The 13,668-nt window shown below is 51.9% G+C and overlaps 1 protein-coding gene across 6 annotated transcripts in view; it reads left to right on the top strand.

Moving 5' to 3' along the window:
- Positions 1-13,668, top strand: part of DENND4A (DENN domain containing 4A) — a 172,691-nt gene that overhangs the window by 67,488 nt on the left and 91,535 nt on the right. For all 6 annotated transcript variants that reach the window (XM_073653431.1, XM_073653436.1, XM_073653433.1 and 3 more), the window contains exon 4: positions 151-220. In XM_073653431.1, coding sequence (XP_073509532.1) covers positions 151-220 — 70 coding nt within the window. The remainder of the gene's footprint in view (positions 1-150; positions 221-13,668) is intronic.

Here is a 13,668-nt window from a genome sequence, read left to right as displayed (position 1 = left end):
TGCTATAGATGACATTTTCACACGGTAGATTGGACCTATATAATAATGTCTGAGCCTGATGTGTTCATGAGGTCGGTGCAGCTATTTCTAGTGGAGGACTGCCCGCCAATGTCTTTATATAACATGATCTAGTGTCTCCTTCTCTTTCAGTGGGGATCAGCCGTGTACCTCTGTTACAAAAAGTCAGTTGTGAAAGCCAATGCAGTGTCTTATAAAGCCGGTAAGTAGCCGTAGGTTGTTCCTATAACTGTTGTCACTGTGAATCCACTATTAAAGGAGTACTCTAATACGGTACAGCGAGTTATACACCGCATTGTGACCACACTCAGCAGTTATATGCCCAATGGTGGCCACAGTCTGGATGCCCAGGCACCTGTCCATCTTAGGGAACAGTTATTAAAAAAAACACCTATACAGCACGTTACACATTTGTTCTTTGTGTCGACCCCTCCTGTATATGAAAACGCAGTCAGCAGTGCATTACGAGACCGTGAAATAAATGGTTTACATTTCCATACCTGCCAAATCTAGGCCAAAAGAACACACGGGCATAAAGCTGCCGGGAAAAGCTGCCGACACACATTTTTGGCTAAAGGCACAAAAGCAGTCTGCATTTTTATGGCTCACACTTGGCAATCTAATAGGGTAAATTTCTCAGAGGATACATCGCTGTACTAGACAGTATTTTATTACATTTAACAAGATGGTGGAGGGGAATTGATAATATTGGCACAACCCTGTAGGCATATTAACCACATTTCTCTTTCTCACCACTGGCCTACATTCACATTCTGATGTACTAAGCTGCAAGTGAATGTTTGGTGCCCCAAATGAACATCCACCTAGTGCCATGGAAATAGCGCAAGATCGATATGATTGATTACTAGTCCAGCATGAGCGTTTGTGGCGCGTTCTACATCTGTAAGTATTTTGCGCCAAAAATGGGATGGTGGCTTGATCCCCAGAAGTGTCGGGATGTTCACCATTCACAGATCTTTTGCAGAAACTGCTCTGAAACTCTGTGTTCCATAGAGGCTTGTGCAGTATGGGGTGGATGGCTGCGCGCCCCACACTGTAGGGATCAGTCTCACCAGAGTCTGCACTGAATGTGCCACAGATTGGAAGTAGTCATGTTTTTAGTGTGTGTGGTATGACTACATGGGAGATTAGCGTTAATCCTTGCGAAAAAGTACAGAATAATCCAGCTGTCGGGTAATGATCAGGTTAAAATTCATATATGTGATTTCATAACTTTCTCTACATGAACCCCATCATTTTGGTTTTGTGCCTTTTGCCAACAGCATATTTTGCTGCTGACAACCATAAATGAATGTTGGAAGCTGAATGCACCAATTACTCGGTGACTTTTTACTATCCTGAGATAATTCCCTATTGTTACTGTAAATGAGAGTATTCATCCGCCGGACGCTGTGAGTTCTCCACTTATTACCCTGGACTGCTTCTGATATACTAGGCTGTAATTTCACTCTGAGTCCATTATAACTCTGATTATGTAGGATTTGTTGTGATTTTTTTTTTCCTTTCATAAAATATATTGAATTACGGTACTCATTCCTTGGATTGCAGTCCGACATTTTTAAGTTTCATACACTTGTGTTAAAGGGATTTTCCAGTTTCAGAAAACCCCTTTTCTCTGTCTGGAGATTGTTGTGTGTTTTTTTTTTATTTTTTAAAACAACAAAAATACAACAACAAATGCATTACTCGCTCTCCCCGTAGCCAGCCCTCTATCAGTGTCTGTTATTGACGGTAGTGTTGTCTCTACCGCTGCTGCCAGTGTCTGTTATTGACTGCAGTCCTGAGTCTCTGCCGCTGCTGCCAGTGTCTGTTATTGACTGTAGTGCTGAGTCTCCACCGCTGCTGCCAGTGTGTCTGTTATTGACTGCAGCCCTGAGTCTCCACCTGTACTGCTGCCAGTGTGTCTGTTATTGACTGCAGCCCTGAGTCTCCACCTCTACTGCTGCCAGTGTGTCTGTTATTGACTGCAGCCCTGAGTCTCCACCTGTACTGCTGCCAGTGTGTCTGTTATTGACTGCAGCCCTGAGTCTCCACCTCTACTGCTGCCAGTGTGTCTGTTATTGACTGTAGTGCTGAGTCTCCACCGCTGCTGCCAGTGTGTCTGTTATTGACTGCAGCCCTGAGTCTCCACCTGTACTGCTGCCAGTGTGTCTGTTATTGACTGTAGTGCTGAGTCTCCACCGCTGCTGCCAGTGTGTCTGTTATTGACTGCAGCCCTGAGTCTCCACCTCTACTGCTGCCAGTGTGTCTGTTATTGACTGTAGTGCTGAGTCTCCACCGCTGCTGCCAGTGTGTCTGTTATTGACTGCAGTCCTGAGTCTCCACCTCTACTGCTGCCAGTGTGTCTGTTATTGACTGCAGCCCTGAGTCTCCACCTCTACTGCTGCCAGTGTGTCTGTTATTGACTGCAGCCCTGAGTCTCCACCTGTACTGCTGCCAGTGTGTCTGTTATTGACTGCAGCCCTGAGTCTCCACCTCTACTGCTGCCAGTGTGTCTGTTATTGACTGCAGCCCTGAGTCTCCACCTGTACTGCTGCCAGTGTGTCTGTTATTGACTGCAGCCCTGAGTCTCCACCTCTACTGCTGCCAGTGTGTCTGTTATTGACTGTAGTGCTGAGTCTCCACCGCTGCTGCCAGTGTGTCTGTTATTGACTGCAGTCCTGAGTCTCCACCTCTACTGCTGCCAGTGTGTCTGTTATTGACTGCAGCCCTGAGTCTCCACCTCTACTGCTGCCAGTGTGTCTGTTATTGACTGCAGCCCTGAGTCTCCACCTGTACTGCTGCCAGTGTGTCTGTTATTGACTGCAGCCCTGAGTCTCCACCTCTACTGCTGCCAGTGTGTCTGTTATTGACTGCAGCCCTGAGTCTCCACCTGTACTGCTGCCAGTGTGTCTGTTATTGACTGCAGCCCTGAGTCTCCACCTCTACTGCTGCCAGTGTGTCTGTTATTGACTGTAGTGCTGAGTCTCCACCTGTACTGCTGCCAGTGTGTCTGTTATTGACTGCAGCCCTGAGTCTCCACCTGTACTGCTGCCAGTGTGTCTGTTATTGACTGCAGCCCTGAGTCTCCACCTCTACTGCTGCCAGTGTGTCTGTTATTGACTGCAGTCCTGAGTCTCCACCTGTACTGCTACCAGTGTGTCTGTTATTGACTGCAGTCCTGAGTCTCTGCCGCTGCTGCCAGTGTGTCTGTTATTGACTGCAGCCCTGAGTCTCCACCTGTACTGCTGCCAGTGTGTCTGTTATTGACTGCAGCCCTGAGTCTCCACCTGTACTGCTGCCAGTGTGTCTGTTATTGACTGCAGCCCTGAGTCTCCACCTCTACTGCTGCCAGTGTGTCTGTTATTGACTGCAGTCCTGAGTCTCCACCTCTACTGCTACCAGTGTGTCTGTTATTGACTGCAGCCCTGAGTCTCCACCTCTACTGCTGCCAGTGTGTCTGTTATTGACTGCAGCCCTGAGTCTCCACCTGTACTGCTGCCAGTGTGTCTGTTATTGACTGCAGCCCTGAGTCTCCACCTGTACTGCTGCCAGTGTGTCTGTTATTGACTGTAGTGCTGAGTCTCCACCTGTACTGCTGCCAGTGTGTCTGTTATTGACTGCAGCCCTGAGTCTCCACCTGTACTGCTGCCAGTGTGTCTGTTATTGACTGCAGTCCTGAGTCTCCACCTGTACTGCTACCAGTGTGTCTGTTATTGACTGCAGTCCTGAGTCTCTGCCGCTGCTGCCAGTGTGTCTGTTATTGACTGCAGCCCTGAGTCTCCACCTGTACTGCTGCCAGTGTGTCTGTTACTGACTGCAGCCCTGAGTCTCCACCTGTACTGCTGCCAGTGTGTCTGTTATTGACTGCAGCCCTGAGTCTCCACCTGTACTGCTGCCAGTGTGTCTGTTATTGACTGCAGCCCTGAGTCTCCACCTGTACTGCTGCCAGTGTGTCTGTTATTGACTGCAGCCCTGAGTCTCCACCTGTACTGCTGCCAGTGTGTCTGTTATTGACTGCAGCCCTGAGTCTCCACCTCTACTGCTGCCAGTGTGTCTGTTATTGACTGCAGCCCTGAGTCTCCACCTCTACTGCTGCCAGTGTGTCTGTTATTGACTGCAGCCCTGAGTCTCCACCTGTACTGCTGCCAGTGTGTCTGTTATTGACTGCAGCCCTGAGTCTCCACCTGTACTGCTGCCAGTGTGTCTGTTATTGACTGCAGCCCTGAGTCTCCACCTGTACTGCTGCCAGTGTGTCTGTTATTGACTGCAGCCCTGAGTCTCCACCTCTACTGCTGCCAGTGTGTCTGTTACTGACTGCAGCCCTGAGTCTCCACCTGTACTGCTGCCAGTGTGTCTGTTATTGACTGCAGCCCTGAGTCTCCACCTGTACTGCTGCCAGTGTGTCTGTTATTGACTGCAGCCCTGAGTCTCCACCTGTACTGCTGCCAGTGTGTCTGTTATTGACTGCAGCCCTGAGTCTCCACCTGTACTGCTGCCAGTGTGTCTGTTATTGACTGCAGCCCTGAGTCTCCACCTGTACTGCTGCCAGTGTGTCTGTTATTGACTGCAGCCCTGAGTCTCCACCTGTACTGCTACCAGTGTGTCTGTTATTGACTGCAGTCCTGAGTCTCCACCTGTACTGCTGCCAGTGTGTCTGTTATTGACTGCAGCCCTGAGTCTCCACCTCTACTGCTACCAGTGTGTCTGTTATTGACTGCAGCCCTGAGTCTCCACCTGTACTGCTACCAGTGTGTCTGTTATTGACTGCAGCCCTGAGTCTCTGCCGCTGCTGCCAGTGTCTGTTATTGACTGCAGTCCTGAGTCTCTGCCGCTGCTGCCAGTGTCTCTTATTGACTGTAGTGCTGAGTCTCCACCTGTACTGCTGCCAGTGTGTCTGTTATTGACTGCAGTCCTGAGTCTCTGCCGCTGCTGCCAGTGTCTCTTATTGACTGCAGCCCTGAGTCTCCACCTCTACTGCTGCCAGTGTGTCTCTTACTGACTGCAGCCCTGAGTCTCCACCTGTACTGCTGCCAGTGTGTCTGTTATTGACTGCAGCCCTGAGTCTCCACCTCTACTGCTGCCAGTGTGTCTGTTATTGACTGCAGCTCTGAGTCTCCACCTCTACTGCTGCCAGTGTGTCTGTTATTGACTGCAGTCCTGAGTCTCCACCTGTACTGCTGCCAGTGTGTCTGTTATTGACTGCAGTCCTGAGTCTCTGCCGCTGCTGCCAGTGTCTCTTATTGACTGTAGTGCTGAGTCTCCACCTGTACTGCTACCAGTGTGTCTGTTATTGACTGCAGCCCTGAGTCTCCACCTGTACTGCTGCCAGTGTGTCTGTTATTGACTGCAGTCCTGAGTCTCCACCTCTACTGCTGCCAGTGTGTCTGTTATTGACTGCAGTCCTGAGTCTCCACCTGTACTGCTGCCAGTGTGTCTGTTATTGACTGCAGCCCTGAGTCTCCACCTGTACTGCTGCCAGTGTGTCTGTTATTGACTGCAGCCCTGAGTCTCCACCTGTACTGCTGCCAGTGTGTCTGTTATTGACTGCAGCTCTGAGTCTCCACCTCTACTGCTGCCAGTGTGTCTGTTATTGACTGCAGTCCTGAGTCTCCACCTGTACTGCTGCCAGTGTGTCTGTTATTGACTGCAGTCCTGAGTCTCTGCCGCTGCTGCCAGTGTCTCTTATTGACTGTAGTGCTGAGTCTCCACCTGTACTGCTACCAGTGTGTCTGTTATTGACTGCAGCCCTGAGTCTCCACCTGTACTGCTGCCAGTGTGTCTGTTATTGACTGCAGTCCTGAGTCTCCACCTCTACTGCTGCCAGTGTGTCTGTTATTGACTGCAGTCCTGAGTCTCCACCTGTACTGCTGCCAGTGTGTCTGTTATTGACTGCAGCCCTGAGTCTCCACCTGTACTGCTGCCAGTGTGTCTGTTATTGACTGCAGCCCTGAGTCTCCACCTGTACTGCTGCCAGTGTGTCTGTTATTGACTGCAGCCCTGAGTCTCCACCTCTACTGCTGCCAGTGTGTCTGTTATTGACTGCAGCCCTGAGTCTCCACCTCTACTGCTGCCAGTGTGTCTGTTATTGACTGCAGCCCTGAGTCTCCACCTCTACTGCTGCCAGTGTGTCTGTTATTGACTGCAGTCCTGAGTCTCCACCTGTACTGCTGCCAGTGTGTCTGTTATTGACTGCAGTCCTGAGTCTCTGCCGCTGCTGCCAGTGTCTCTTATTGACTGTAGTGCTGAGTCTCCACCTGTACTGCTACCAGTGTGTCTGTTATTGACTGCAGCCCTGAGTCTCCACCTGTACTGCTGCCAGTGTGTCTGTTATTGACTGCAGTCCTGAGTCTCCACCTCTACTGCTGCCAGTGTGTCTGTTATTGACTGCAGTCCTGAGTCTCCACCTGTACTGCTGCCAGTGTGTCTGTTATTGACTGCAGCCCTGAGTCTCCACCTGTACTGCTGCCAGTGTGTCTGTTATTGACTGCAGCCCTGAGTCTCCACCTGTACTGCTGCCAGTGTGTCTGTTATTGACTGCAGCCCTGAGTCTCCACCTCTACTGCTGCCAGTGTGTCTGTTATTGACTGCAGCCCTGAGTCTCCACCTCTACTGCTGCCAGTGTGTCTGTTATTGACTGCAGCCCTGAGTCTCCACCTCTACTGCTGCCAGTGTGTCTGTTATTGACTGCAGCCCTGAGTCTCCACCTCTACTGCTGCCGGTGTGTCTGTTATTGACTGCAGCCCTGAGTCTCCACCTGTACTGCTACCAGTGTGTCTGTTATTGACTGCAGCCCTGAGTCTCTGCCGCTGCTGCCAGTGTCTGTTATTGACTGCAGCCCTGAGTCTCCACCTGTACTGCTGCCAGTGTGTCTGTTATTGACTGCAGCCCTGAGTCTCCACCTGTACTGCTGCCAGTGTGTCTGTTATTGACTGCAGCCCTGAGTCTCCACCTGTACTGCTGCCAGTGTGTCTGTTATTGACTGCAGCCCTGAGTCTCCACCTCTACTGCTGCCAGTGTGTCTGTTATTGACTGCAGCCCTGAGTCTCCACCTGTACTGCTGCCAGTGTGTCTGTTATTGACTGCAGCCCTGAGTCTCCACCTCTACTGCTGCCAGTGTGTCTGTTATTGACTGCAGCCCTGAGTCTCCACCTGTACTGCTACCAGTGTGTCTGTTATTGACTGCAGTCCTGAGTCTCTGCCGCTGCTGCCAGTGTGTCTGTTATTGACTGCAGCCCTGAGTCTCCACCTGTACTGCTGCCAGTGTGTCTGTTATTGACTGCAGCCCTGAGTCTCCACCTGTACTGCTGCCAGTGTCTCTTATTGACTGTAGTGCTGAGTCTCCACCTCTACTGCTGCCAGTGTGTCTGTTATTGACTGCAGCCCTGAGTCTCCACCTGTACTGCTGCCAGTGTGTCTGTTATTGACTGCAGCCCTGAGTCTCCACCTGTACTGCTGCCAGTGTGTCTGTTATTGACTGCAGCCCTGAGTCTCCACCTCTACTGCTGCCAGTGTGTCTGTTATTGACTGCAGCCCTGAGTCTCCACCTCTACTGCTACCAGTGTGTCTGTTATTGACTGCAGTCCTGAGTCTCCACCTCTACTGCTGCCAGTGTGTCTGTTATTGACTGCAGCCCTGAGTCTCCACCTGTACTGCTGCCAGTGTGTCTGTTATTGACTGTAGTGCTGAGTCTCCACCTGTACTGCTACCAGTGTGTCTGTTATTGACTGCAGTCCTGAGTCTCTGCCGCTGCTGCCAGTGTGTCTGTTACTGACTGCAGCCCTGAGTCTCCACCTGTACTGCTACCAGTGTGTCTGTTATTGACTGCAGCCCTGAGTCTCCACCTGTACTGCTACCAGTGTGTCTGTTATTGACTGCAGCCCTGAGTCTCCACCTGTACTGCTGCCAGTGTGTCTGTTATTGACTGCAGTCCTGAGTCTCCTCCTCTACTGCTACCAGTGTGTCTGTTATTGACTGCAGCCCTGAGTCTCCACCTGTACTGCTGCCAGTGTGTCTGTTATTGACTGCAGCCCTGAGTCTCCACCTGTACTGCTGCCAGTGTGTCTGTTATTGACTGCAGCCCTGAGTCTCCACCTGTACTGCTGCCAGTGTGTCTGTTATTGACTGCAGCCCTGAGTCTCCACCTATACTGCTGCCAGTGTGTCTGTTATTGACTGCAGCCCTGAGTCTCCACCTGTACTGCTGCCAGTGTGTCTGTTATTGACTGCAGCCCTGAGTCTCCACCTGTACTGCTGCCAGTGTGTCTGTTATTGACTGCAGCCCTGAGTCTCCACCTGTACTGCTGCCAGTGTGTCTGTTATTGACTGCAGCCCTGAGTCTCCACCTGTACTGCTGCCAGTGTGTCTGTTATTGACTGCAGCCCTGAGTCTCCACCTCTACTGCTGCCAGTGTGTCTGTTATTGACTGTAGTGCTGAGTCTCCACCGCTGCTGCCAGTGTGTCTGTTATTGACTGCAGTCCTGAGTCTCCACCTCTACTGCTGCCAGTGTGTCTGTTATTGACTGCAGCCCTGAGTCTCCACCTCTACTGCTGCCAGTGTGTCTGTTATTGACTGCAGCCCTGAGTCTCCACCTGTACTGCTGCCAGTGTGTCTGTTATTGACTGCAGCCCTGAGTCTCCACCTCTACTGCTGCCAGTGTGTCTGTTATTGACTGCAGCCCTGAGTCTCCACCTGTACTGCTGCCAGTGTGTCTGTTATTGACTGCAGCCCTGAGTCTCCACCTCTACTGCTGCCAGTGTGTCTGTTATTGACTGTAGTGCTGAGTCTCCACCTGTACTGCTGCCAGTGTGTCTGTTATTGACTGCAGCCCTGAGTCTCCACCTGTACTGCTGCCAGTGTGTCTGTTATTGACTGCAGTCCTGAGTCTCCACCTGTACTGCTACCAGTGTGTCTGTTATTGACTGCAGTCCTGAGTCTCTGCCGCTGCTGCCAGTGTGTCTGTTATTGACTGCAGCCCTGAGTCTCCACCTGTACTGCTGCCAGTGTGTCTGTTATTGACTGCAGCCCTGAGTCTCCTCCTGTACTGCTGCCAGTGTGTCTGTTATTGACTGCAGCCCTGAGTCTCCACCTCTACTGCTACCAGTGTGTCTGTTATTGACTGCAGTCCTGAGTCTCCACCTCTACTGCTACCAGTGTGTCTGTTATTGACTGCAGCCCTGAGTCTCCACCTCTACTGCTGCCAGTGTGTCTGTTATTGACTGCAGCCCTGAGTCTCCACCTGTACTGCTGCCAGTGTGTCTGTTATTGACTGCAGCCCTGAGTCTCCACCTGTACTTCTGCCAGTGTGTCTGTTATTGACTGTAGTGCTGAGTCTCCACCTGTACTGCTGCCAGTGTGTCTGTTATTGACTGCAGCCCTGAGTCTCCACCTGTACTGCTGCCAGTGTGTCTGTTATTGACTGCAGTCCTGAGTCTCCACCTGTACTGCTACCAGTGTGTCTGTTATTGACTGCAGTCCTGAGTCTCTGCCGCTGCTGCCAGTGTGTCTGTTATTGACTGCAGCCCTGAGTCTCCACCTGTACTGCTGCCAGTGTGTCTGTTACTGACTGCAGCCCTGAGTCTCCACCTGTACTGCTGCCAGTGTGTCTGTTATTGACTGCAGCCCTGAGTCTCCACCTGTACTGCTGCCAGTGTGTCTGTTATTGACTGCAGCCCTGAGTCTCCACCTGTACTGCTGCCAGTGTGTCTGTTATTGACTGCAGCCCTGAGTCTCCACCTCTACTGCTGCCAGTGTGTCTGTTATTGACTGCAGCCCTGAGTCTCCACCTCTACTGCTGCCAGTGTGTCTGTTATTGACTGCAGCCCTGAGTCTCCACCTGTACTGCTGCCAGTGTGTCTGTTATTGACTGCAGCCCTGAGTCTCCACCTGTACTGCTGCCAGTGTGTCTGTTATTGACTGCAGCCCTGAGTCTCCACCTGTACTGCTGCCAGTGTGTCTGTTATTGACTGCAGCCCTGAGTCTCCACCTCTACTGCTGCCAGTGTGTCTGTTACTGACTGCAGCCCTGAGTCTCCACCTGTACTGCTGCCAGTGTGTCTGTTATTGACTGCAGCCCTGAGTCTCCACCTGTACTGCTGCCAGTGTGTCTGTTATTGACTGCAGCCCTGAGTCTCCACCTGTACTGCTGCCAGTGTGTCTGTTATTGACTGCAGCCCTGAGTCTCCACCTGTACTGCTGCCAGTGTGTCTGTTATTGACTGCAGCCCTGAGTCTCCACCTGTACTGCTACCAGTGTGTCTGTTATTGACTGCAGCCCTGAGTCTCCACCTGTACTGCTGCCAGTGTGTCTGTTATTGACTGCAGCCCTGAGTCTCTGCCGCTGCTGCCAGTGTCTCTTATTGACTGCAGCCCTGAGTCTCCACCTCTACTGCTGCCAGTGTGTCTGTTATTGACTGCAGCCCTGAGTCTCCACCTGTACTGCTGCCAGTGTGTCTGTTATTGACTGCAGCCCTGAGTCTCCACCTGTACTGCTACCAGTGTGTCTGTTATTGACTGCAGTCCTGAGTCTCCACCTGTACTGCTGCCAGTGTGTCTGTTATTGACTGCAGCCCTGAGTCTCCACCTCTACTGCTACCAGTGTGTCTGTTATTGACTGCAGCCCTGAGTCTCCACCTGTACTGCTACCAGTGTGTCTGTTATTGACTGCAGCCCTGAGTCTCTGCCGCTGCTGCCAGTGTCTGTTATTGACTGCAGTCCTGAGTCTCTGCCGCTGCTGCCAGTGTCTCTTATTGACTGTAGTGCTGAGTCTCCACCTGTACTGCTGCCAGTGTGTCTGTTATTGACTGCAGTCCTGAGTCTCTGCCGCTGCTGCCAGTGTCTCTTATTGACTGCAGCCCTGAGTCTCCACCTCTACTGCTGCCAGTGTGTCTCTTACTGACTGCAGCCCTGAGTCTCCACCTGTACTGCTGCCAGTGTGTCTGTTATTGACTGCAGCCCTGAGTCTCCACCTCTACTGCTGCCAGTGTGTCTGTTATTGACTGCAGCTCTGAGTCTCCACCTCTACTGCTGCCAGTGTGTCTGTTATTGACTGCAGTCCTGAGTCTCCACCTGTACTGCTGCCAGTGTGTCTGTTATTGACTGCAGTCCTGAGTCTCTGCCGCTGCTGCCAGTGTCTCTTATTGACTGTAGTGCTGAGTCTCCACCTGTACTGCTACCAGTGTGTCTGTTATTGACTGCAGCCCTGAGTCTCCACCTGTACTGCTGCCAGTGTGTCTGTTATTGACTGCAGTCCTGAGTCTCCACCTCTACTGCTGCCAGTGTGTCTGTTATTGACTGCAGTCCTGAGTCTCCACCTGTACTGCTGCCAGTGTGTCTGTTATTGACTGCAGCCCTGAGTCTCCACCTCTACTGCTGCCAGTGTGTCTGTTATTGACTGCAGCCCTGAGTCTCCACCTGTACTGCTGCCAGTGTGTCTGTTATTGACTGCAGCTCTGAGTCTCCACCTCTACTGCTGCCAGTGTGTCTGTTATTGACTGCAGTCCTGAGTCTCCACCTGTACTGCTGCCAGTGTGTCTGTTATTGACTGCAGTCCTGAGTCTCTGCCGCTGCTGCCAGTGTCTCTTATTGACTGTAGTGCTGAGTCTCCACCTGTACTGCTACCAGTGTGTCTGTTATTGACTGCAGCCCTGAGTCTCCACCTGTACTGCTGCCAGTGTGTCTGTTATTGACTGCAGTCCTGAGTCTCCACCTCTACTGCTGCCAGTGTGTCTGTTATTGACTGCAGTCCTGAGTCTCCACCTGTACTGCTGCCAGTGTGTCTGTTATTGACTGCAGCCCTGAGTCTCCACCTGTACTGCTGCCAGTGTGTCTGTTATTGACTGCAGCCCTGAGTCTCCACCTCTACTGCTGCCAGTGTGTCTGTTATTGACTGCAGCCCTGAGTCTCCACCTCTACTGCTGCCAGTGTGTCTGTTATTGACTGCAGCCCTGAGTCTCCACCTCTACTGCTGCCAGTGTGTCTGTTATTGACTGCAGCCCTGAGTCTCCACCTCTACTGCTGCCAGTGTGTCTGTTATTGACTGCAGCCCTGAGTCTCCACCTCTACTGCTGCCGGTGTGTCTGTTATTGACTGCAGCCCTGAGTCTCCACCTGTACTGCTACCAGTGTGTCTGTTATTGACTGCAGCCCTGAGTCTCTGCCGCTGCTGCCAGTGTCTGTTATTGACTGCAGCCCTGAGTCTCCACCTGTACTGCTGCCAGTGTGTCTGTTATTGACTGCAGCCCTGAGTCTCCACCTCTACTGCTGCCAGTGTGTCTGTTATTGACTGCAGCCCTGAGCCTCCACCTCTACTGCTGCCAGTGTGTCTGTTATTGACTGCATCCCTGAGCCTCCACCTCTACTGCTGCCAGTGTGTCTGTTATTGACTGCAGCCCTGAGTCTCCACCTGTACTGCTGCCAGTGTGTCTGTTATTGACTGCAGCCCTGAGTCTCCACCTCTACTGCTGCCAGTGTGTCTGTTATTGACTGCAGCCCTGAGTCTCCACCTGTACTGCTGCCAGTGTGTCTGTTATTGACTGCAGCCCTGAGTCTCCACCTGTACTGCTGCCAGTGTCTCTTATTGACTGTAGTGCTGAGTCTCCACCTCTACTGCTGCCAGTGTGTCTGTTATTGACTGCAGCCCTGAGTCTCCACCTGTACTGCTGCCAGTGTGTCTGTTATTGACTGCAGCCCTGAGTCTCCACCTGTACTGCTGCCAGTGTGTCTGTTATTGACTGCAGCCCTGAGTCTCCACCTCTACTGCTGCCAGTGTGTCTGTTATTGACTGCAGCCCTGAGTCTCCACCTCTACTGCTACCAGTGTGTCTGTTATTGACTGCAGTCCTGAGTCTCCACCTCTACTGCTGCCAGTGTGTCTGTTATTGACTGCAGCCCTGAGTCTCCACCTGTACTGCTGCCAGTGTGTCTGTTATTGACTGTAGTGCTGAGTCTCCACCTGTACTGCTACCAGTGTGTCTGTTATTGACTGCAGTCCTGAGTCTCTGCCGCTGCTGCCAGTGTGTCTGTTACTGACTGCAGCCCTGAGTCTCCACCTGTACTGCTACCAGTGTGTCTGTTATTGACTGCAGCCCTGAGTCTCCACCTGTACTGCTACCAGTGTGTCTGTTATTGACTGCAGCCCTGAGTCTCCACCTGTACTGCTGCCAGTGTGTCTGTTATTGACTGCAGTCCTGAGTCTCCACCTCTACTGCTACCAGTGTGTCTGTTATTGACTGCAGCCCTGAGTCTCCACCTGTACTGCTGCCAGTGTGTCTGTTATTGACTGCAGCCCTGAGTCTCCACCTGTACTGCTGCCAGTGTGTCTGTTATTGACTGCAGCCCTGAGTCTCCACCTGTACTGCTGCCAGTGTGTCTGTTATTGACTGCAGCCCTGAGTCTCCACCTATACTGCTGCCAGTGTGTCTGTTATTGACTGCAGCCCTGAGTCTCCACCTGTACTGCTGCCAGTGTGTCTGTTATTGACTGCAGCCCTGAGTCTCCACCTGTACTGCTGCCAGTGTGTCTGTTATTGACTGCAGCCCTGAGTCTCCACCTGTACTGCTGCCAGTGTGTCTGTTATTGATTGCAGCCCTGAGTCTCCACCTGTACTGCTGCCAGTGTGTCTGTTATTGACTGCAGCCCTGAGTCTCCACCTGTA

Source organism: Phyllobates terribilis, unplaced genomic scaffold (assembly GCF_046119375.1).
Source record: "Phyllobates terribilis strain yellow unplaced genomic scaffold, ASM4611937v1 Scaffold_11__3_contigs__length_659146591, whole genome shotgun sequence".
Taxonomy (NCBI): Eukaryota; Metazoa; Chordata; class Amphibia; order Anura; family Dendrobatidae; genus Phyllobates; species Phyllobates terribilis.
The sequence above is the reverse complement of the archived record's forward strand: the minus strand, read 5'-3'. Positions and strand labels throughout refer to the sequence as shown.